The sequence below is a fragment of the Vipera ursinii genome, assembly GCF_947247035.1.
Source record: "Vipera ursinii genome assembly, chromosome: 3".
Lineage (NCBI taxonomy): Eukaryota > Metazoa > Chordata > Lepidosauria > Squamata > Viperidae > Vipera > Vipera ursinii.
In genome coordinates, this window is record NC_139516.1 from 74,701,221 (window position 1) to 74,723,433 (window position 22,213).

Below are 22,213 nucleotides of genomic sequence, written 5' to 3' on the forward strand. Positions count from 1 at the left end.
AGCTAACTCTCGCGAGATAAGAATCGGGATGCGGGAGGTAGAAGAGCGCCGAGCTTTCTAGAGAGGGCGAAAAGGAAGGAAGGGGGGGGGTGTTGGAGATCGTTAAACGGACATGTGAAGGGCGGCGCGCGCGCGAGTTCTTCCTGGGTTAGATAAGACGAGAGCCTCTCGGGGAGGGCGTATCTCGCGATATTTAAGTAACAGCTCCCTTCCCCCTCGCTCCTTCCCCTCAGCGTACTTTCCACCGATATATTTGGACAGTTGTGAAAGGAACTGATTTGTGGTACTGTACTTCCTGTCGCCTGTCAGGGAGCCTCTGTCGTGGTGGCGACAACCTGCCGGGCTAGCGAGTGAGTCTCTTAGGACGGGTAAATCGGAGGGAAGGTCTTTAAATTGAGCCTTTGATTCTGGAAGGCATAGAAAAAGCCACGGGGTTGCTTCCCGAGGGGGTGCGCTGAGGCGAAGGCAAACCGTCCCGATGTCGCCTCTCCGCTTCGGGTTGAAAAGCGTATATAAAGACAAGTGACGTATCTCATGAAGGGCTTTTTCTTAAAATGATATTGACAAGTTTGCCACCCGCCGTTCTGTACACGAAGCCTTCTCCCCTTAAATTGTACGTTAAGAGTGATAAAACTGCTAAGCTTGTAAGCCGCCCTGAGTCTTCGGAGAAGGGCGGGATATAAATGGAATTAAAAAAAAAAAAGCAATGAAGTCGGTGGCCCTGCCAGGGTTAAAAAAATCTGGTGCGAGTGTGGCTGTGCAGTGTCGGGAACCTGAATTAAGCTTTATTAATTGAATTAATACATTAAAACTGAGGGTTGTGGGAAATAACTGGAAGTAGTGAGGCAGTTTAAAAATAAAAAGATAGATGCTTTTAGTATTATCATGTAATCATATTTTATATTTTAGAATAATTTTATCATCAATCGCTTGAGTAGATGCTTTGAGAATATGGGGAAAAATACAGGCCTCAAGTGGAGGGAGGGGGAGAACAGGAGTTACCATGGGGCCCAAATGTGAGTCACTATCTAGGAATTGTTTTTAAGTACCTTCTGGTGCCTGGTACCCCTGGCAGGTGTAGAAGATGGGAGATATCTCTCATCTAGAATTGATAGTAGGGGAGGGATCTTATTAGTATAATGTAAGCAAACAGGGGCAGAGATAATGTATTCTGTTTAGGCGCTTCTGATAGATTGTAACCTCCAAAGCCTAAGCCAATGGGGCCATGGGGGAGGGAATGGGGCGTCGCGATAGGATGTATGATAATATGTGATTTTGGAATTTGGGGTGTGATTCAGTGTTTGGCTACATTGTTTGCCTTCCTGAATCCACCACGCTTGCAAACCGTTACTTTTTAGACTTTGTTGTGAAGTCTAATAAACTTCTTTTCTATTTGTAACACAAACAGAGTGAATTTCAATTTGTGACTATTTTTGTGTCTAACAGGGTTAATAAAATAATAAAAGACGGGAGAGTGGTCGATGTGCAAAAATCCACGGTAGGTCTGATGAAGTTCCAAATTTATTACGGTCATTTCCCATTGTAAGAGTTATTAAGGTGTAGATACATAAAAAAATAATAATAATAACAGCTTGCTTCCTACAAAATGGACTTGGGGTTATTAGAAAATCATTTCTGTAATTGTCGCTCTGTTAGCTTTTCTGCACAATTTCTTTTTGTCTATATTTTGGGGTAGAATTTTTACTGCAAGGTGTAAAAACTAGCTGCAGCAATACTCTACAATCCCACTCTTCTCATAATTTTATCTTTAATTTTTTTTTGTAATTTTGGATTGAAATGATACTTTTGGTGGTATAGTTGACGTAGGTAAAAGTAAAGGTTCCCCCCGCACATGCGTGCTAGTCGTTTCTGACTCTAGGGGCCGGTGCTCATCTACGTTTCAAAGCCGAAGAGCCAGCGCTTGTCCGAGGACGTCTCCGTGGTCATGTGGCCGGCATGACTAGATGCCAAAGGCGCACGGAACGCTGTTACCTTCCCACCGTAGTTCATGTAAGATAGAGGTTAATTGGCCTAGCAAACATCTCTTGTTCCTCATTGTCCTCTTCAGTAAGTAAGTTTTCCTGGTGGAATTACATTTGAAATTTGATTTATATGTTGCTAATGTCATTTTTGGTTGAAATTTTTTGTTGGATAAAAAAAGATAGTGGTGATCGTCCAAAATCAGATAAGAAAAGATTTATTCATTTTCTTGTTCTGGTTGAAAATGTCAGTTGCTGCACAGGTTGATACCAGAATTAGATACTATGTTCGTGTGATTTATTGTTTAGGAGCAAAGCTGATAAAATCAGCTTTAAAGGGAGATGCTCCAATAATTTATAATGCTTTTTCTTGGGTTACTGGCTCTGATAGCATATCTCATTTGAAGCACTTCGGATTACTAATAGTTAAAAAAAATTGCCCCATAGAGAATAGTTAAACAAAAATGTGAAGTCGTTGACCTAGGTTGCAATTCTGTAGTTTTTTAACTACTATTTTATGAGATTAATATGAGAAGGAATAAACAATTATTATTATTTGGGGGAATAAAGCTTAGTATCAAATACTTTGATGCAATAATTATGTAGTATAGTATTTTTGTTATGAGTTTACAGCTAAAAAATATTTTTAGATTACAGTACCTGTATTTGTACAGATTGTCAGTGACATCTAGTGGTTTTAGCTCTTCTACCTGGAAAATAATAAGCTGGGGATATTAAAATCTTTTTCAAATCTAGTTTCATTTTTGACTTCATAGATAAGGAGACATGGAGTTTTCCTGGCAACAAAATGGAAGTCGTATTCAGTGTTAGTGTGCTAATGTAGCCTACAAGTGTATTTCTTCCAGACAAATTCTCATCCAAATGCAACCAGGCATTTTTTTAATGAACCTTTTAAAAGAGTTGAGTGCTTGCTGCATTTTATTAGGTAGCTTTTAAGAGCAGTTTGCTTGGGTGAAGAAGCTGCAATACAGCTTGCACATTAAGAGCTACAGTGCATTGTTCCTTGTAATGATTCCAGAAAATGCAGGACATGGCCTTTGAGGAAAGAAATTCTGAATAAAAGTTTTTGATCTTAAACTTGGGTAGCAATCAGAGTTAGGCCTATGCAAATGTTTTAGTTTAAGATTGTGGAGGGAGATTGCTTTGTGGTTTTTTTCACTCCTTTTGTGGAAGTTAAATAACAATTTAGTAAGAAAACTTTTTCTCATTTGCAAGACAAAAAATTCTGATTAAGTGAGTATCAATATTAGTTATATGACCTATCACCTTGAATATGTCATGGACTTTCTATTACAGACATCCTTAATGTGGAGGATGTGGGTAGATTTCATGGTGCCCGTGAAAAAGAATTATAATTTTATTTCACTAATCTAACTGAAATTTAGTTTTTCATTCAATAATGTAGGCAGCAAAGTACTTTAAGGCTTCTAGAATCCAAAAATGTTTGTTAAGGCCAATAACCTCACTGTTAAAAACTGTAATAGCCTTAAACAGAGTATTGTCTTGTTTTAATGGATTAATTAATTGCTAAGCACATTGGTTTGTGCTTAAATTGTAAGCCGCCCTGAGTCTTCGGAGAAGGGCGGGATATAAATGGGATTAAAATAAAAATAAAAAATAAAAAAATTAATAAGCACATATATTACTGTGGCATATTTGTTGTTTTTAATATTCTAATAGCTATACTTGAACATAATCAGTTTTCTTTGTAATATATGTGCAAATTTTTTTGACAAGGATCCATAGATTTCAACACACTCAAAAGGCCCAGGCCAGGGTAAGAACCCCTGTTCTACTGGAAAACATCAAGCTGTTGAATCCAGCTGTTACTGAACAGTACAAGAGAGTTGGCTGGCTGTTAACTTTAACTTTAGCAGTGTGAGTCATACTATAATGTGTTAGTGGAGAAAAGACTGAGCGTATCTGGCATGGATACTTGGAAACATACTCCACCCCCTGGAATACAACACATGTCCACATCTGAAATGCACGCAGGTCCTTTTTTGGTAAAGTATTGTTAGTATGAATTTTCTTCCACTCTGCTTGGAAGTCATCTCTTCCCTCCCTCCACAGATTATTACCACCAACAGCTTTGTGGAAAGGGTCCCAGATGGGAGAGGAAGGAAAGCAAACAACAGCAACAAATACCTTCTAAATCTGCTTAGCTGTCCTCTCTTCTCCATGTTTCTGTTATCCTCAATTGCCCTGTGGGAAAAGTCCTATAAATTTAATTTCTTTTAAAATAATATTCATGGTATTTACAGTTGCTTATGTTGTTTGTGAACTGCTTTGGGAAGATTATTTTTAAAAAATAGGATATAAAAATCGTAGTAGTGACAAACTGTATCATGTAAATTTCTACTCGGGATTATGTTCTGTTATATTCAGGGACTTAGTTGCAGGGAAACATTTACAGAATTGCAGCTTATAAGCACTTTTAATATTCCTTTCAAATATTTTTTCCTAATCAAACTGACTTAAGATAACGACGATAAAAATAGGCAACTAATAATCTTGTTTGGAAAAATAATTCAGTACTGAAGTTGTCTATTTTCCAAAGAGACTCATGACAATTTTTTTTAAAAAACAGACCATTAGCTACCCATCTTCATCATGGTTCCCAATTTCAAATCATCCATAAGTCTCTTCAGAGCTTTCCTTTTATTCCATAAGATCACAATATTTTCCTGCCTTGTTCTGAATTTAATCATTCTGTATTTCTGATCATTAGAAATGAGCATCTTTATTTTTGTAACATGCACAGAATGAAGGTTTTGGCAAACAAATATTTATGAAAGGAGAATCTGAAAATTTTAAGAGACATGCAATGTTGATAGATTATAGGAAGAGGAGCCCAGGAGGAAGGGGAATGGCGTGGAATGGATTGTATTGAAAAGGAGCAGCCTACATCAAAATATTTTATTATAAGACCCACTTCATTGCAAAAGAACTTGTAAAAAGCTCTGCGTAATGAGGAAGACAAATAGAACAGAATTATTTTGTAATGTTTTTAAACAGAAATAAACTGGATGGTATGAAACTGGCTAATAGGAATGGAATTCTTTAGGAATTGCAAAGAAATATGAATCTTGAGACCAGTGATATTTTACTTAGAAAAGCTTAAGTTGAAAAGACAATGTTGTGCATAACAGATTTTATATTGTATTGTACCATACCATACATACCGTACCATATCAATTTATTATATTATCACTGGAATGTTAGGGGAGCATTCCACAAGAAAGGAATTCCTTGAGAAAATAATCCCCTTCAGGTTTAGAGTTCATGAGAAGTGAGAACTTTTGGGAAGCACTCTGTATAAGTACATCTTAAATGAACAAATTCTATTTGGAATAAGCCAGGGGTGTCAAACTCAATTTCATTGAGGGCCGCATCAGCATTGCGGTTGCCCTCAAGGGACCGGGTGCGTATGGCCAGGGTGGGTGTGGCCTACTGGGTGGGCGTGGCTAGAGTGCATATGGCCTACTAGGTGGGCGTGGCCAGCTCTACATCGTTCGCATCAAGGGTGCCTATGGGGGCCTGGGCAGGAGTGGGACAGATCTGAGGGTCTCTGGCAGAAGGAGGGTTTCTGGGCCAGGGCCAAGGAAGTGGGGGCCGTTCCCTCACTGTTTCCAGGATGGCTTTGCGGGCCGCATGAAACCACTTTGTGGGCCGGATCCGGCCCCTGGGCCTTGTGTTTGACATGTCTGGAATAAGCAGTCTTGCAGGCCCCAAACTATGAAGGATTTCAAAGACTAGCACTCTGGAAAGGAACCAGCAATGAAAATTCGACCATATTGATATTACATGACAATATAGATGTATTTCATTTAATATCCAGTCCTTTGCATTTTGTTACAATTGCAGTTTCTAGATGCTTTTTTTAAGGACAGTACTATGTACAGCAATTATGTAGTCTTCTAGTGAGGTGACAAAGATATAAGTGACTACTGTCCACACCTTCTGCAAGAGTATTCATATTAGCACACATATTGAAGTAGACAAAGGTCTTAGTCACAGCTTAAATCTGCTATTCCAAAAGGAGCTGAGATAACAGAAACACCCCTAAATTGTATACCAACTTTTTTAGTAGGAGAATAACTACTTAACTCCATAGTTAAGCTGGAATTGTCTTAGATTCAGTTGACTTTTCAATCCACAAACCCTCTACTTTGATAGGGTAAAGTCTTACTCTGTTTCTTCAAGATTCTTACAGAGTCCTGGCCTGGGACAAGACCACCTGTCACATCTTGATAGCCTGGAAGTGAGATGGTTAACCTAGTTTTCTCAATTTATTAATGATACCAAACCCCATTTGTTGGGTTATCTCCCTCAGTGACTACATGTAGATATTAAATAAAATGTGAAAGAGGTTGAATTTTGTGACATCTCATGTACAGGTAGTCCTCGACTTACAACCATTCATTTAGTGACCAAAGTTATTAAGGCACTGGAAAAGGTGACCATTTTTTACACTTACAACTGTTGCAGCATCCTCATGGCCAAATGATCAAAATTGAGCACTTGTCTGGTGGCATGTATTTATCTTGTTGCAGTGTCCCACCTTTGTTCACCTTTATCACCTTAGCAAGCAAAGTCAATACAGAAGCCAGATTCACTTATCCATGTTACTAATTTAACAATTGCAGTGATTCAATCAACAACTTTGGCAAGAAAGGTTGTAAAATGAGGCAAAATTCACTTAACTACTGTCTTGCTTAGCAATGGGAATTCTGGGGTTAATTATCATAAGTCAAGTACTACCTGTACTCATTGGATATATCCACTCAGAAAGATATTGAACTGCCATGGTACAATGTCTCTAATTTTTGTATTGTATCCAGAAATGCACCAAGACTTCATAGGGTAGACCCCTTCATCCAGATCTCTTTGTAGGTGGTGGCCTACGTAAAGGTTATTGAGTGGATGATGGTTGTCCAATATAGCTTGGTCCTTGATCAGAACCATGAGGTGATACTTCAGTGCCCTTTTAGAAATATTAGCATCTCTTTCTCTCCAAATGATGCATTCACAATGACCATTGTTATCTCATTTTTGGCCTTAACTACACTAGGTATAAATGAGAATTGTCTTTGACAAGCTTTTAAGATTATATGACAATATCCAGCTAGCAATAAAAATATTTACAAAAGTTCCTTTATTGAGTCTGGCATAGTTGAAGGGTTTTACAACAGTCTTGAGAGCCTTGTTATTCTTTTATTAGATGAGGATTGGATCATGAATTCTAGACCTAGACCATGGCTACAGATCCTTGAAATACCTCCAATCTGTAGAACAAATTGTTGAGCCATTATTACAGCATAGACAGCAGATAGGATACATAAATCATGAGCTTATAGAATGTTATGATGTAGTTAGTCCAGCATTTTGGTCAAGGTTGCCTCAACTTGAATTGGTCCCACAGGCAGCTTTCTCATGGATGATATTTTGTTCCCTGGGGAGCCTTCTGGAGGAGTTCAGGGAGAGTCCTCAGGACAGATTCCCAATGTTCACTACCCAGTATGAACTATTTATGACTGGCAGGCCAGCAGAGTTTCCTGCAGATTTGGACCATTTTTTTTTGTTCTGACCTTTTTGAATGAAGGAACAGTCAGGTGGGCTGTTCTCTCACACTGAAATCAAAGTGCCATCTTGGACAACTATAACAATTTTATGCAGAAATTTAGAACTACCTTTGACAATTCCATTCGACAAATTGAATGTTACTTTCCAAATTTTATTTAAGAATAAGCAGCTTTCAGGATTTTGAAACTAGTCTCAGACTACTTGTCAGGACCCACCCCAAACCACGTCTTAGGAAGACAAAATTCTTGGAGTCAAATCTATTCCAAAAAGAATCTTTACTATGACATGCTTGGTTGTAGGAAATGAGACAGGACTTAATATTATTCCACGAACTAAACCCTTATATAGAGTTCCCGGTTTAACCCCCCTTAGCCCCATTTGGTCAGTCCCCCATCCTTTATCTCGTATCATCCCTCTCGTGGGAAGAAGGAACTTAGGACCTTTCATGTTTATTGCTTTCTTCCGTGACACAAGCCAGATGCTAGCCCTCCCTTTTGTTTCCCCAGTTCAAAAGGCTTCTCCTTTCCTTTGAAATGCCTAATACCGGTTCAATACACATCCATTCTCTTCTCTTCCGGAGATGGCAGAATCCATGGAATAATGTTTTAAACATACATTTATGAATATGATATAAATGGATTCTGACACTACTCTTCCATCTTGATCCCAGCTGCCACATTGCGAAAACTGATACTTTGAACTGTTTTGATTGCTGTTTTTTTTCAGACTTCAACAGATAAGGACCTGTTGCCTTGTACATCTTATTCTAGACTTCTCCCAGCTGGGTGGGATTATGATGTTTGAGATAAGGACTAGCTATCAATAAAAGCCATGTTCCAACAATGGAGGCATTTCTTAAAAGGAGCGGTCCATCCAATGTAGGAATCCTAAGAATTTGAAATAGCTGCAGAAGGGCCATTCATTTACCTAGCATGAAATTTTCTCTGGTTTTAACTTCTACATTATTTATATTTCTAACTTGCAGAATGAACAGTCAGGTAATCTATGATGCAAACCTCCTGAATGTTCCATGTCTGGTTCCTTCTGTCACAATCTTGAAGTCAGACAATTTTGCTCCTCTCGCTCCTAAGATGTCTCTTAAACAATAGGTCCCATATATCAGAGTTCGGATGGATGACTTCAACAGACTCTTGCAATTTGATTTCAGCTTCCAACCTGCTGATTGCAATTCCTCTAACCTTGACACATGCACATCCATACCTTAAGCAATATTCTCCCTTTCACAGCTCACCATTTTGCCCTGGTGCTTCTTGAGGGAGTAAGTTTATGTGGTGTTTCCCATATCCTGTCTCTTTTTTTTCCTTTTTAACCATTTGTAGTTCACCATTGGGTTGCTCTCACAATAGGCTTGTCCCTATTGCTCCACTGGCAATTATTATTGCTGCTCTTGCATTTTTTAAATAGTTTGAATTAAGAAGGGTTGTATATTGCAGTGTAGGAAGACAAATTTTCTAAGTGTTAAAAGTTTATAATTCCTTTATTTGTGTGTTTTCTGAAATGTTTTTAAACTGACCACCTTTCACACTCACTCCCATAAAGTATTTGTCACAATTACTAGATTAAACCGTTTTATTTTAAATGTTAAGAAATAGTTTTCTGTAGCCCATTTTTTACAATAAATATATAAAACAGACCTATATCTGTAATTTACCATCCACACAATACTAAATGGCTACAAAATTCCACACGGTTTTAAAAAATACTTTCATATGAAGTCAGTCAATGAACAGTTAAATGTGCAAAGATAGAACACGACAGAGTTTTGGCAGTAGCTAGCTTGGGAAATGACGTCTTATAACATTTGCTGTTCTAGAAAGAGCAGAGACACGTAGTGTAATTGGGAGTGCTCTGGGTGGCAGTGTTTTTACCAGTTCAATCTTTGTACAGAGTGATCAAGGAGAAGGAGAAGGTGGCAACAGTCTTCTGGCTGCTTAATAGAACTACAGTTCTTGTTAATTTTTTTTTTAGGAACATTGCATAGCTGAGATACAGAACTCATAAACAAAAGAAAGCATACTTTTTAAACATTGAAATGGGAAAAGATTACTATTCTGTTCTTGGAATTGAAAAAGGAGCATCTGATGAAGACATCAAGAAAGCATACCGAAAACAAGCCCTTAAATGGCATCCAGACAAGAATAAATCTCCTCATGCAGAAGAAAAATTCAAAGAGATTGCAGAAGCCTATGAGGTATTGAGTGATCCCAAAAAAAGAGAAATTTATGATCAGTTTGGAGAAGAAGGTAACATAATTTCTGTAGTTTCATTATAGCTATTAATAGAGATATATTTGTGCTGAATATAATTAATTCAAATCAAGAGGGAATGAGTATTTGGTTGTAAGAACTTAATCTGAGAATTTAGCTAAATTATATTTCAGTAGCTATATACTCATTACACTTGCAAGTCTTGCTATGAAATTTCTAATTGATTTTCTATTATGCTTGATAGGATTCTTAATTTTGGTTGCAACAACTTCAGGAATGTTAAGCTGCTTTTGGCTCTGATAGTTGCTGAATTGGTTTATTTTGAGCTATTCTTACAATAACAAAATTTAAAGTTTATATTTTATTTTTGTTAAAATAAGATTGAAATAAAATGATGCTATTTCTGAACCAGAGTCCAGGTGAACAGACTAGGCTTACATTGGAATCTTGTCTAAAAAGGAAAGAATTTGCCTGATGTCATGAAAATACCACGACAGCTTCCTTCCCAGCTATTAATGTGTCAAGGGAATGAGGCCTAGCTTTTAGAATTCAGCCACTGCCTTTATCTTTCAAAATTTAATTTAAGATTTGGAAATAGCTTTTGTTCTGCTAATGAAGTTGCATATTTACATTACGGTCCTGTGTTCCCTCAGTGAGACAGAAGTATCCATGTATTGAATATGATGGGCTGAAATATAAGAGTTAAAAATGCATCAGTATTTAATAATTATCTTATAAAAACACGTGTTTCTCATAAATGCATATGTTTATGTAAAAATTCAAATTAAGTAGTAATGTATCATTTTAGTATTGCCTCCCTGTATTCTTGGGAAACTTATAAGACCTTGATCTGCTGAGTCTTATTTTTAAAATCATGAATCAGTGTTCTTAATATCTTTATGTACAGCATTAGGGACAATTCTAATGAGATAATTTAGTCAGAGTTAGAGACTGACTCTTGTTCAGACGATGAATAGACAGTTAATCTACTATTCTTTTAAATTAGACATGGCATTGATACATTTTGAGCACAATCAATCCATTATCTATTTTGGGAAGCATCATTCTGTCAAGTACATGGTATAGTTTATCAAGCCTGGCATCCTTTACTTAGTTCTACATCTTTAGTTGCTAAATTTTGTTAAATAAACCCTCTACTCACAAAAAATGTATATAATAAGCAGGAAGAATGCCAATAATGTATATGTAAGCCATACATTTTGACACATTATTTGCACTATTCAAACATGGTAAAACCAGCAGAATAAGATGGTTTTTACTGTATTAACCATAATATTCAATTCTATACAAATAGGCAGCCAATCTATCTTTTGTCAAAATTGATCTCATATCATAGGTTAATGACAAGAGAAAAAGGAGCATGTGATCAACAGTTATGTCAGCTGCTGAAATGCTGTAGTGATTATCAGAAATGATAATGATTGATGATGATGATGATGATGATGATGATAGAGTTGGAAGGGACCATGGAGGTCTTATAGTCCAACTCCCTGCTCACGCAGGAAACCGTATACCATTTCAGATGAATGGGAAGTCAGTTGGAAGGTTAAAAATGGTGATGACAGACACCAGGAGAATGCAATTGTCATAAATACATGCCAGTTGTCAGTCAGTGCCCAAGTTTTGATCATGTGGCCATGGAGATGCTGTAACAGTCATAAGTGTGAAAACTAGTCACTTTTTTCAGTGCCATTGTAACTTTGTATGGTCACTAAACAAATGGCTGTAAGTCGAGGACCACTGATATTGAATTTTCTATCTCTTCAAAATGAAAGTTTTATGATTCTGACACCAGAACATGAGGTATAATGGTACCAGGTTTTTATTTCATAGCTTGCCTGGATTAAAATGTTTAGAATATTTATAACCCTATTTTTATAAATGAACACTTATTCAAAATATAGCTGAAACTAGTCAAGGAAATTTCAAGGAAATCAAGGAAATTTCTTAATATATTTTGAACCTTTTAGTATTGGGATGGATCCAGATTTAGTCATATTTAGACTAGACCCATGAAGATTAGGGATAAATCATTTGGACTTAAATTAAGTCTTTATTTCATGTTCCTGTTCTAAATAAACACCAAGTAATATTGGTAATATGAAGTTGTTTAGAATTTAGATAACCCTATGGGTTCATAGTAGTCCTTTTAAGTTTTATAATGTAAGCTGGGTTCAAGCATGATATGTCATCATTTATTTTAATAATATGTAAACTAAGCCATAATGGTGTGCATCACATAGGATGCTGAGTAATAAGTTATGATTTATATACTTGGTTTATATCATGGTAAAGTAAAATCCAACAAAAGAAATAATAGATTAACACAAAGTGTGAATCCATTTTTTCCTTGATATTCTGAAAGTCTAATTTCATAACCAAAGAGAATGGTATAGGACATTCACCATTATAAATTTTAAAATTTTTCTAAATTATATCAGGAAGATGGATGGTTTAATAAGTTGCTTCAACTTTAAAAGAAAAATATTTTAAGAGACTTTACACACTTACAATATGTTAGATGCCTATTTTCCCCCCAGAAATTTGTCAGCTAAGTTTTCTAAGGAGAAATGTTTGTCTGCTGTCTAGTCTCACAACTGCTGTCTAGTCTCACAAATGTGCACATTTTAAATTCTAGAGAATCGAAATTCTCTGAATATGGAAATGTTTGGATTTCAGTAAATAATTTGTAAAGAAAAAGAATATAACGATTGTGCAGTAATTTTATCCCAAATAATTAAGCACTACCATCTTGAATGATGATAGGAAAATGGGCCCATGAAAACCAATGTTCCCTCAAGTGCCCTCTTAGTATACACTTGAGTTCATACTACAGTATGTCTGTGTCTAAAAAACCATTTAAAAATATTAAGCAAACAATAATAATTATCCACTAGTTAAAAAAAGAACATTTTGGAAGCTAGTAAGCTTTCTCATAAGTTAATATTTTGTGACTGTTCATACCTACTGTGGCAACTATTGACTTGATATTTTCAGATCAGATAACTTATTAAGAATACTTTTTAAAAAGGATTGCAGAGTTAACATGCCTTTTATCCAAACTATCTATTTAGCTGATTTAAAGATTTTGCAAAAAGATGAGAAATTGGTTAAATTTAGGAAAAATGTGTAGGTGAAATTAATCACAGAATGTAGGTGGGTGTCATAATGTAGGAAGATAAGCAAGCTTAAAATAATTGAAGTAGGTGTTCATCTAAGTATGGTATCATAATTTTGTGAAAATCTCTTTATAAAACTCACTGGTTTGCAATACATTGATTTTTTTTGGGACTCCTGGTTAAAGTTCCTTTCCACAAAAATTTTATTTCTAAAATTCAGTTGGATTTACTTCCAATAAATATGCATAACTGTACATCTGTTTTGTATATTTGATAAGCAGCCCAAATCCTTTATATTCATTCAGAGATTTAATTTCTCTGTGGATTAAACACGGAGATTCAGTATTCCTTAAGACATACAACTTAATCAGTGAAAGATTACCTATGACCTTCCCAATTGTGTTTTATGTTTGATCATATTTAAAGCATTTCTCTCGCTATTTCAAGACTTCCTTCTTTTCCTTTCTCCCACATTCCCCAGCAGTTACGTATGCATATAATTTGTCTTTTGCAGGACAGGACAAGACATGGGCTTGTCATATGAGTTGTTAAAGTTCTCCCCACCTGATGTCACGGAAACACAAATTACTTTTTCTTAAACTGGTAAAAGACAAAATATTCCCTCAAGTAAAAAGGACAGTGTCATCTGCCCCTCTTGTCTTACCATTATGATTTCCTATGTTCTGGATCACAGCCCAATATTGTTTTGTTAACAAATATAATTATTTAAGATGGTTATTATTTCTTATGCTTCTGTATTTGGTAGGTTTGAAAGGAGGGGCTGGTGGACCGGACGGTCAAGGAGGTACTTTCCGTTATTCTTTTCATGGAGACCCACATGCTACATTTGCAGCATTTTTTGGTGGCGCAAACCCTTTTGAAATGTTCTTTGGCAGAAGGATGGCTGGTGGCAGGGACACTGAAGATATGGAAGTGGATGGTGATCCATTTGGTTCCTTTCCTACTTTTAATGTGAATGGATTTCCAAGAGAAAGAAACACAGTTGGTAATCAACCCCGTCGTAAACAAGATCCTCCTGTTATTCATGAACTGAAAGTATCATTGGAAGAGATTTATCAGGGCTGCACAAAAAGAATGAGAATTTCCCGAAAAAGGCTCAATCCAGATGGTAGAAGTGTCAGAACAGAAGATAAAATTCTTACAATTGATATTAAGAGAGGATGGAAAGAAGGTACCAAAATTACATTCCCCAAAGAGAGCGATGAAACACCCAACACCATCCCAGGTGATATTGTATTTGTTATTAAAGATAAAGTACATCCTCATTTCAAGAGAGATGGTTCAAATATAATCTACCCTGTCAAGATTAGTTTACGGGAGGTAAGTACTCTTTTAAGTTTAAAACTGGATTTTTAATATTTCTACAATCTGTTTTTATTTATATTGTTTTATATTTGTAGTTGAGTTAAACTTGACATAGATCAATGTTCTTTAAGAATACAAGGCTTATGTTGGAATGTAGATGTTAAATAGCTTAATTTGGAAATATGGCATGTAAATTTAGAATTTAGTATGTTAAATAATATATCCTGTAGCATTTTATCTTTCTCCCACAAAGTTAACTCTGTTCTTCTTAACTATTCAGTGAACTGTTTACCTATGAACACTGTTTTGCTTTTTCCTCACTGTCATTATACACATAAATCTTCAAACTTTGTACTGGTTTTCTGGACTACTTTTGTTTGCACTTTACATCTGTATGGGATTTTGCAATACTAGGGTGTGGTGTTGTACTACAACATTATAGTGAATGTGTTGTCCTTGAATATTCCTCAAATAGAAATGCAAACAATCCTCTATGAAGTGACATAATCAGAATGCTGGTAGAGGGAAATGTATCCTCAAGTTTGCAGTAGTGGCGGATATCTGTAGCTCGGGTGTAGGATGAGAGTGAAAGTTTGTTCTCTGACCTTATGGGTCGGTTTCTGAATAAGCTCGAAGAACAAACCTTCACCAATATCATCAAGTATTAGAATTTTTTTTGTGATCACAGAAAAACAATTAACACTATTGTGAGAACAAAAGAGCAGCATTCTGCTTGTGTGAGCAACTCTATGCTGAGCTGCCATGATATTTTATTGATTTCAAATATATTTTATCATAATATTGATATAATGTTGATATAATTATAAGACAATGAAAGTTGTCTCCAAGCAAGATAGGCAGCATGTAAGTTTAATAAATAACAAACAAATAAATAATGGCACCTTATGTTGTCAGTTCAAAAAAAATAGTAATATTGTCAGTTTTCAGTCACCAGATATACAATAATAATATAATAAAAGTATATTCATATATATATATGTATATATATATATATATATACACACACACACACACATACATACATACATACACGGTGGCTCAGTGGGGTAGGACACAGCTTGTCGATCAGAAGGTCGGCAGTTTGGCAGGTCGAATCCCGAGTGCCACGTAACAGAGTGAGCGCCTGCTACTTGTCCCAGCTTCTGCCAACCTAGCAGTTTGAAAGCACGTAAAAATGCAAGTAGAAAAATAGGGACCACTATGGTGGGAAGGTAATAGCCACATGACCACGGAGACGTCCTCGGACAAGCGCTGGCTCTTCGGCTTTGAAACGGAGATGAGCACCAGCCCCTAGAGTTGGAAACGACTAGCACACACACACACATATGTATATGTGTGTGTGTGTGTGTGTGTATACACACACACACACACACACACACACACACACACACACCAAGGCCATCAAATTATCCAATAGCCTATTATAAATGTTTTGAAATCTTTTTTAAAATTTTGTATAGAATTCCTTATTCCAACAGTAAAACATCTCGGGTAGTATGCTGTATTGGTACTTTATCGTGAACATGCAAACTAGATGACTAGATTTAGGAGATACATCCACTGCAATAATCAGCTTTCAAAAGTGTGCAGCATATACATTTAATTACCTTAATGCACACATCGTAATGTATTTTTGTATTTTATTGGATTTCTATACCGCCCTTCTCCCTAGGGACTCATGTTCTGTTAGAGCACTATTTCTCAGTCAATAATTCCTGTGTATTACAAATGGTATGTAGGGTACAAGGCAAGTTATTAAAACACTTCTGCTGACTGTATTTTCCTACTCATGTGATAACATGATAGCCTTTTTTACTTTCAAGCATGGGAATAACGGTTAGACCAGTTTTCCATTTGCTTTGCATTTGCCTCATCTCCTATGCTTGTACTCATAGTCCACCAGCCACTTTCTTCCTGGGATTTTATGTCTTTCCTCAAGAGCTACAGATGGCAAATGGGTATATCTTGTCAAGGCCATAATCCCCATCCTCACTGAGGCATCCATTTGGACATGAAAGAAAAGGAAGTAGTGACAGTGGTGGGTCCATTTTCCAAAATTATCTGTAAAGCAACCCAGTTCCTTCTTTCCCCACCTGTTTAGAACTTTGTCCTCTATATTTTAAGGTTCATTTCAAACAACAAATCCCAGTTTTCCACATAGGCCTGCTCAAAAGTAAACCTAATAGTATTTGGTGGAACCCTTGGTAATGTTACATAATGGAATCTGTATTGTGCTGGTAACTTTGTCATTATTATTGAAGAGTAAACACAAAAACAGAATTTTTAAAAATATAAATATCATTCTTGGGAAACCAGAGTAACTAGTCAAACCCAAATGCCCTACAAAAGACCTCAATTTTGAGCAACTTCTGGAAAGGCAGTCTTGTATGGGAGACAATTTGATGTTTACTAGGAGGCTGATTCAAAGGACCAGCACTTTAAATGGAGAACAATATTGCTAACAAGCCTTGGCCTCCCTGATCTCCTTAATGTGGGGCAATACTAATGCCTTTTCCAGGGTAGATCAAACTGTAGACGAATGTAGTCCTGCAAGTAGATATGCATGTAGGATTTTATAGATTAACACTGGAACTTTAAAATTACATCCATAAGTTTGGTGGCAACCAACGCAGGGCTTGCAGTACAGGTATAATGTGCCCCCTTGGCGAACCCTAGTATGCACATAGGCTAATGCTCAGCGTTTCTCTGAGCCCCATCACAGTCTTTGTAATTTTCCCACAAATAGTAAGATTGAAATCTGGGCACTATTTGTTCAGTACTTGTAGTTTCAAGGTTGTTACGTGTTTGCAATAATGGTGAATATGCTCAACCCACAAGATCGGAGAATGAACCTTCACCCTTGTTGTTACGTTTCTCCTCTCACAACGAGGCATTAACAGATCCAGGAAATGCCTCCCTCCCTGGGTTGCTAGAAGGAGCTGGGGGGGGGGGGCAGGGATTCAGCCCACAGGTAGCAGATGACATCTTAAAGAACATTATTTACATCTATATTGTGAATTTTAAAAAGGTAAGTGTTCCATCTCTATATAGCAAGAATAACTGACTGGTAAGTTTTGATACAATTTAGTATGTCAGAAATGTTTTAAAATCAGTTTGAGAATTGGCTTCCCTAGCCTGGTTAGGGAAATATGTGTTAAACATTTAGAGGTTAAAAAATTCTGATCTCAGAATATTGTCTTCTTTTGTCAGAACACCTGTTCATGATCAAAATGTATATTCCAAGGTTAGAACATTCCAACACTTCTAGCAATCAATTACATTCTAAGACTATAACAGGATATTCCTATTAAATGAGATGCACGTAGCCCCATTTCACCCTGTTACATTAATCGAAATGTAAGAGGTGGAAATTTGTGTCATGTGCCCAGAACATAACCTATGAAAGAAAAAATATTGTTGGCAATGTTCTTTTCTCCTGTCTTTACATTTAGCATTTTTTGCACATTTTATTAAGTGGTAAAGTACTATTTTATCTTTATTGCAAATGGTATTTATATACTGAACTGTTCAACTGTTTGGTGGTAACTCTCCACTTACAAAAAAGATACAACATAGTGTTTTTTGCATTTGAAGAAATTATGCTGTCATTTCTTTAGGAATTATGGTTATTTATCTTTCTGAAGGACATGTAGTATACTTGAAGCCTGAAGAAATAACAAATACACTGCTCTTAATTGTTTCAATTTACTATTTTCCAGGCTTTATGTGGCACCTCAATCAATGTACCAACTATAGAAGGCCGAACAATACCTATGACAGTAAATGAAGTTGTAAAGCCTGGAATGAGAAGGAGAATTATAGGATATGGTTTACCATTTCCTAAAAATCATGAGCAACGAGGTGACTTAATTATAGAATTTGAAGTAATTTTCCCAGATAATATAGCTCCAGCCTCAAAAGAAGTACTCAGGAGAAATCTTCCTGTATCATAAAGAACATATCAGCAAACTGTTCCGAATAGACATTGAACATCAAGGACTTTCAGGTTTATGCTGTAAAAGTGCAGTCTATAACTGTTGAACTTTTCTTTTGTGTGTGCAGGTAGGGAAGTGAATTATGCAGTGTTGCATGAGAATTGGAGTACAAAATACAAAGACTTGCAACCAGGTATAAGGCTATTACTACTTAACCGTTTGTTGGATCTTCCTTAACAAAACACTTTATCCAGTATTTTGTGTCCATGTAATCATGGGTAAAAAGGGAACACCTCTGTCCGTGTATTTCTAATAAAGTGCATAATTTGCCACGCACTTTAATTCAGATAATCCCGATTATCTCTGTGAGTTAAAATATCACAGTATTAGAATTCGTTATATGAATCTGTGTAACATTTGCAATATTTATTTTATGTACATGCTCTAAGCTCTCATTACCTTTTGCACAGCAGCAGGCAAGTAATATCACTTAAAATGTTTATGAGCCCAAAGGAGAGGTGGGTCTTACATTATTGTACTAATCTGTGAATTCCTTTAGTCCATATTCTGGTAGTAGACATAGCGACCTAAGAGAAAATACAATTTGATGACCTACTGTTTTTGGCCTAATGGATTTCCAGATAGAAATTGTTGTGAAAATGCATTAATGCTCTTTGGAATTTATATTTCATGAAGCAGCATACTTATAAGCATCATCTGAATAATTAGCCTAAATCAGTAACGATTGCAGTCTTTTTCAAGTTTAGTATGAATACTTGAAACTCAGACAAACTGAAGTTTTTATGAATATGTAGTGAATTATTTGAAGAAAAAGTAATGAAACTGTTTTTGCAAAGAAGTACATGTTCAACTAATATTCTTGGGCAGCAGATGAACAGTATTAAAATTAAGACAATGCTACTTGTCTTGTAATATGGTCAAATGGAAACATTCATGAAATTATTTATCTTTGTTTACAATAAAACTTCATTTTATTCAGTCAAAGTGTTCTAGATAGCACCTTTAAGTGACAGGCTGTTTAGCAATTATGTAAAAAGTTAATGATACCACTTTTCTAAAACTAGCATATTAACATCCAAAACAGCTGTAGTAATTGATAGTGGGAGGATACCCTTTAAAAATGACTCCTGAGTGAATGGGATTTTTTTTTAGTACAAAGGGTGTATGACAAGATGTGCAATCTTAAACCAGGGCTATGGAAAGCATTTGAAAGAGGTATTTCACAAAGCATAAATGATCAGTCTTCAAAGTAGTAAAACAGTTGTCTTCGTTGCAAATCTCATATAGCTTCTTCAGAAGCTCTTCCCAGTTTTCTGCATGCTCATACAGAACATTTTTGCTGAGACACCTGCATGTGGAGTAAGCAAAGACTGCTTTCAAACCAGTTGCATGTGCCTTGCAAAGGACCTGATTACTTTAATGCTTTGAAGCAAAATGCTGTTTGTGCTAAAGTGCTCTGCAAACAACCTCTTTTGAACACCTTATAACACCCCTTTCTGAAACGAGAGAGAATCTATAAAGCAAATTTTAATGACACTAAAAATGAGAACAAGAAAACTACTACTTTTTATTTGTGCATATTGTAAATGTAATTAAATATACTTTATGATAATGTATTGCATTTCATATTTTTAAATATTAAACTATTATTTTTAACATTTTTCCTCTAATTGTCAATTTGATGCATGAGAACAAATGAAAACAGTATTTGACATTTGAAACATAACACGTACCTGCAGTATGGAGATAATACACTATACCGGTGTTTCTCAATTCTGGGAATTCTGGGAGTTGGAGTCTACACATATGCAAGCTGCCAATGTTGATAAACACTGCTCTATTCTGTTATTAAGAGTAAATGCTAATGAAACCTATGGCATTAACAAGTTAGGAAAGTTCTAGATTGTATATTAAATGAATGGATTTATACATTACAGTAAAATAAGACCATTTTTAACAGTTTCCTGTTTTGTTGCATAGGTTAGTTGTATTTACACACAATACTAGACTACAATTCATGGTTTACAAACTACAGTGTTCATGCAACATGGCGTACAAAACTTTTTTCTAGCTGTAAATTCAGTATCTTTTAATATTAAGAGACTGTAAATATGAAAGTGATAAATTGATAATCCCACAGTTGTCATCTGATCTAAATAAATGGTAATGTTTTATGGCAGTAGAATTTATATGATAAATGTATATTCTATAAGGAGCTCTGAGTTTGTCCTGAATATAATGCCAACTTTTTTTATTTATCGCATTTCAATCTTGTCCTTCTTAATGCCTTAATTACCTCCTGATTAGACTATTCTAAAACCCTCTTCATAGGATTGCTCTTGAAAAACGTTCAGAAGCTTCATCTGGTTTAGAATTTGGCATGAGCCTGCAAGTTCCTGGGTGTAATTCAAGGTGTGGTTGTCACCTTCGAAGCCCCTAGATGGCCTAGGAATATATTTGCAGATCTGCCTCTCCCCAATGATTTCTGCCCATGTTACTGGATCTGGCAGAGTGAGCGTACTCTGGCGCTAGATGAGGTAATGGTGTACTGGCCTTACAAGTGTGATAAATAAAAATAAATGGTAAATACTTTCTCATTATTAAAATGAGAAACTATTGAATGGAAAACAGCAATGATGCAAAATAACTAGCAGAAATATGCAAAACATATATAAAATTCTGGGAATTCTGTAAAATATACAATTCCGGGAATGGAATAATGCACAGAATACTGGAATATTCAGTGCTTCTTTTAGATCACACCAATCTAGCTGTTGCTGGGATGATCAATACTGGATTAAATCAGGAAAAAAGAAAAAATAGAACATTCCAGAGTTTCCCAAAATATTTTTGGAAGGCTTTAAGAGCATTTTTCTGTTACGCATCACTGTTTTGCTGATTATAAAGTTAGCTATATCATTATTACTGATTCACTGGCAGAGAATTTCTCATTTTGCTGAGAATCTTGGCCTTAAGTGTCTGCTTCTGAATAGTTGTTAATAGTATCAAGTTATATTGTGCAATCATTCCATCTCTTCTTCCATAACAGATGTTTAAATAAAACCCAGAAAGATAAACTTCACTTTTGCCTCCCCCTTCCATTTTCTGCATCAGAAGAGGCAATTTGCAAAATAACAATTTCATCTAAAAGTCTTCTGTTTCAAGAGAATCCAAAAGAGGCACTCACAGACTTGCATTAGAAGCAGTAAAACATTTGTTTGCTAAGTTTAATTATAATACGTCCCAAACTTACATATTTCTTGAAAGTCACAGTGAAACCCATGTATAAAACTACACTACTGTTTTAAGCTATTATAACTGATTGTTTTTAAGAAGGTTAAGACTTTCTGTTTGTCTTTGATTTTTAACAAATGTAATCCAAAAAGGATTGAAGAAGCAGTCATCCAAATAAATTCCAATAATTTAATAAATAAATAAAGCTGAAGTAGGTGTGCTTAAATTAAAGTTGACTGTCTATCTTTACTTCTGGGTGTAATTCAAGGTATTGGTTATTACGTATAAAGCGCTTCGTGGCATGGGTCTAGGGCAGGGGTAGGCAACCTCGCCTCTTTTATGACTCATGGACTTCAACTCCCAGAATTCCTGAGCCAGCCAAGCTGGCTCAGGAATTCTGGGAGTTGAAGTCCATGAGTCATAAAAGAGCCGAGGTTGCCTACCCCTGGTCTAGGGATTTGAGGGGCTTATCCCACTGTTTGCCCATCCCACTAGGTCAGGTCAGGGGCACTGGATCCCCATAGATCAGGAACTGCCATCCAGGGGGACCCAGGAAACATGCCTTCTCCAACAAGCCCTAAAAATCTGGCTGTGTTCACGGAGATGAGGGAATAATTGAGCCCAATTGTTGTCCAGTGTCTTCAGCAGCCTCTTTGTGCTTTGGTTGACCTTGACATTTTTTTTTAAATACTGTACTTGTATTTTTTTAACCATTGTTTTTT

At 36.1% G+C, this 22,213-nt stretch overlaps 1 protein-coding gene across 1 annotated transcript; it reads left to right on the forward strand.

The window, feature by feature from the left end:
- The first annotated feature begins 148 nt into the window (after window positions 1–148).
- Window positions 149–21,706, forward strand: DNAJB4 (DnaJ heat shock protein family (Hsp40) member B4). The gene is made up of 5 exons (XM_083359413.1): window positions 149–350; window positions 1,447–1,498; window positions 9,576–9,850; window positions 13,721–14,295; window positions 18,021–21,706. The coding sequence occupies exons 3-5, from the start codon at window positions 9,640–9,642 to the stop codon at window positions 18,252–18,254; spliced, it is 1,020 nt and encodes a 339-aa protein (XP_083215539.1). The 5' UTR covers window positions 149–350; window positions 1,447–1,498; window positions 9,576–9,639; the 3' UTR covers window positions 18,255–21,706.
- The last annotated feature ends 507 nt before the right edge of the window (window positions 21,707–22,213 follow it).

Bases quoted from the DNA above. Each gene is read 5' to 3' on its own strand.
- DNAJB4 (XM_083359413.1), top strand. From the start codon at position 9,640: ATGGGAAAAGATTACTATTCTGTTCTTGGAATTGAAAAAGGAGCATCT. The intron at 9,851-13,720 runs GTAACATAATTT...TGTATTTGGTAG, and splicing joins TGATCAGTTTGGAGAAGAAG to GTTTGAAAGGAGGGGCTGGT. The intron at 14,296-18,020 runs GTAAGTACTCTT...ACTATTTTCCAG, and splicing joins TCAAGATTAGTTTACGGGAG to GCTTTATGTGGCACCTCAAT.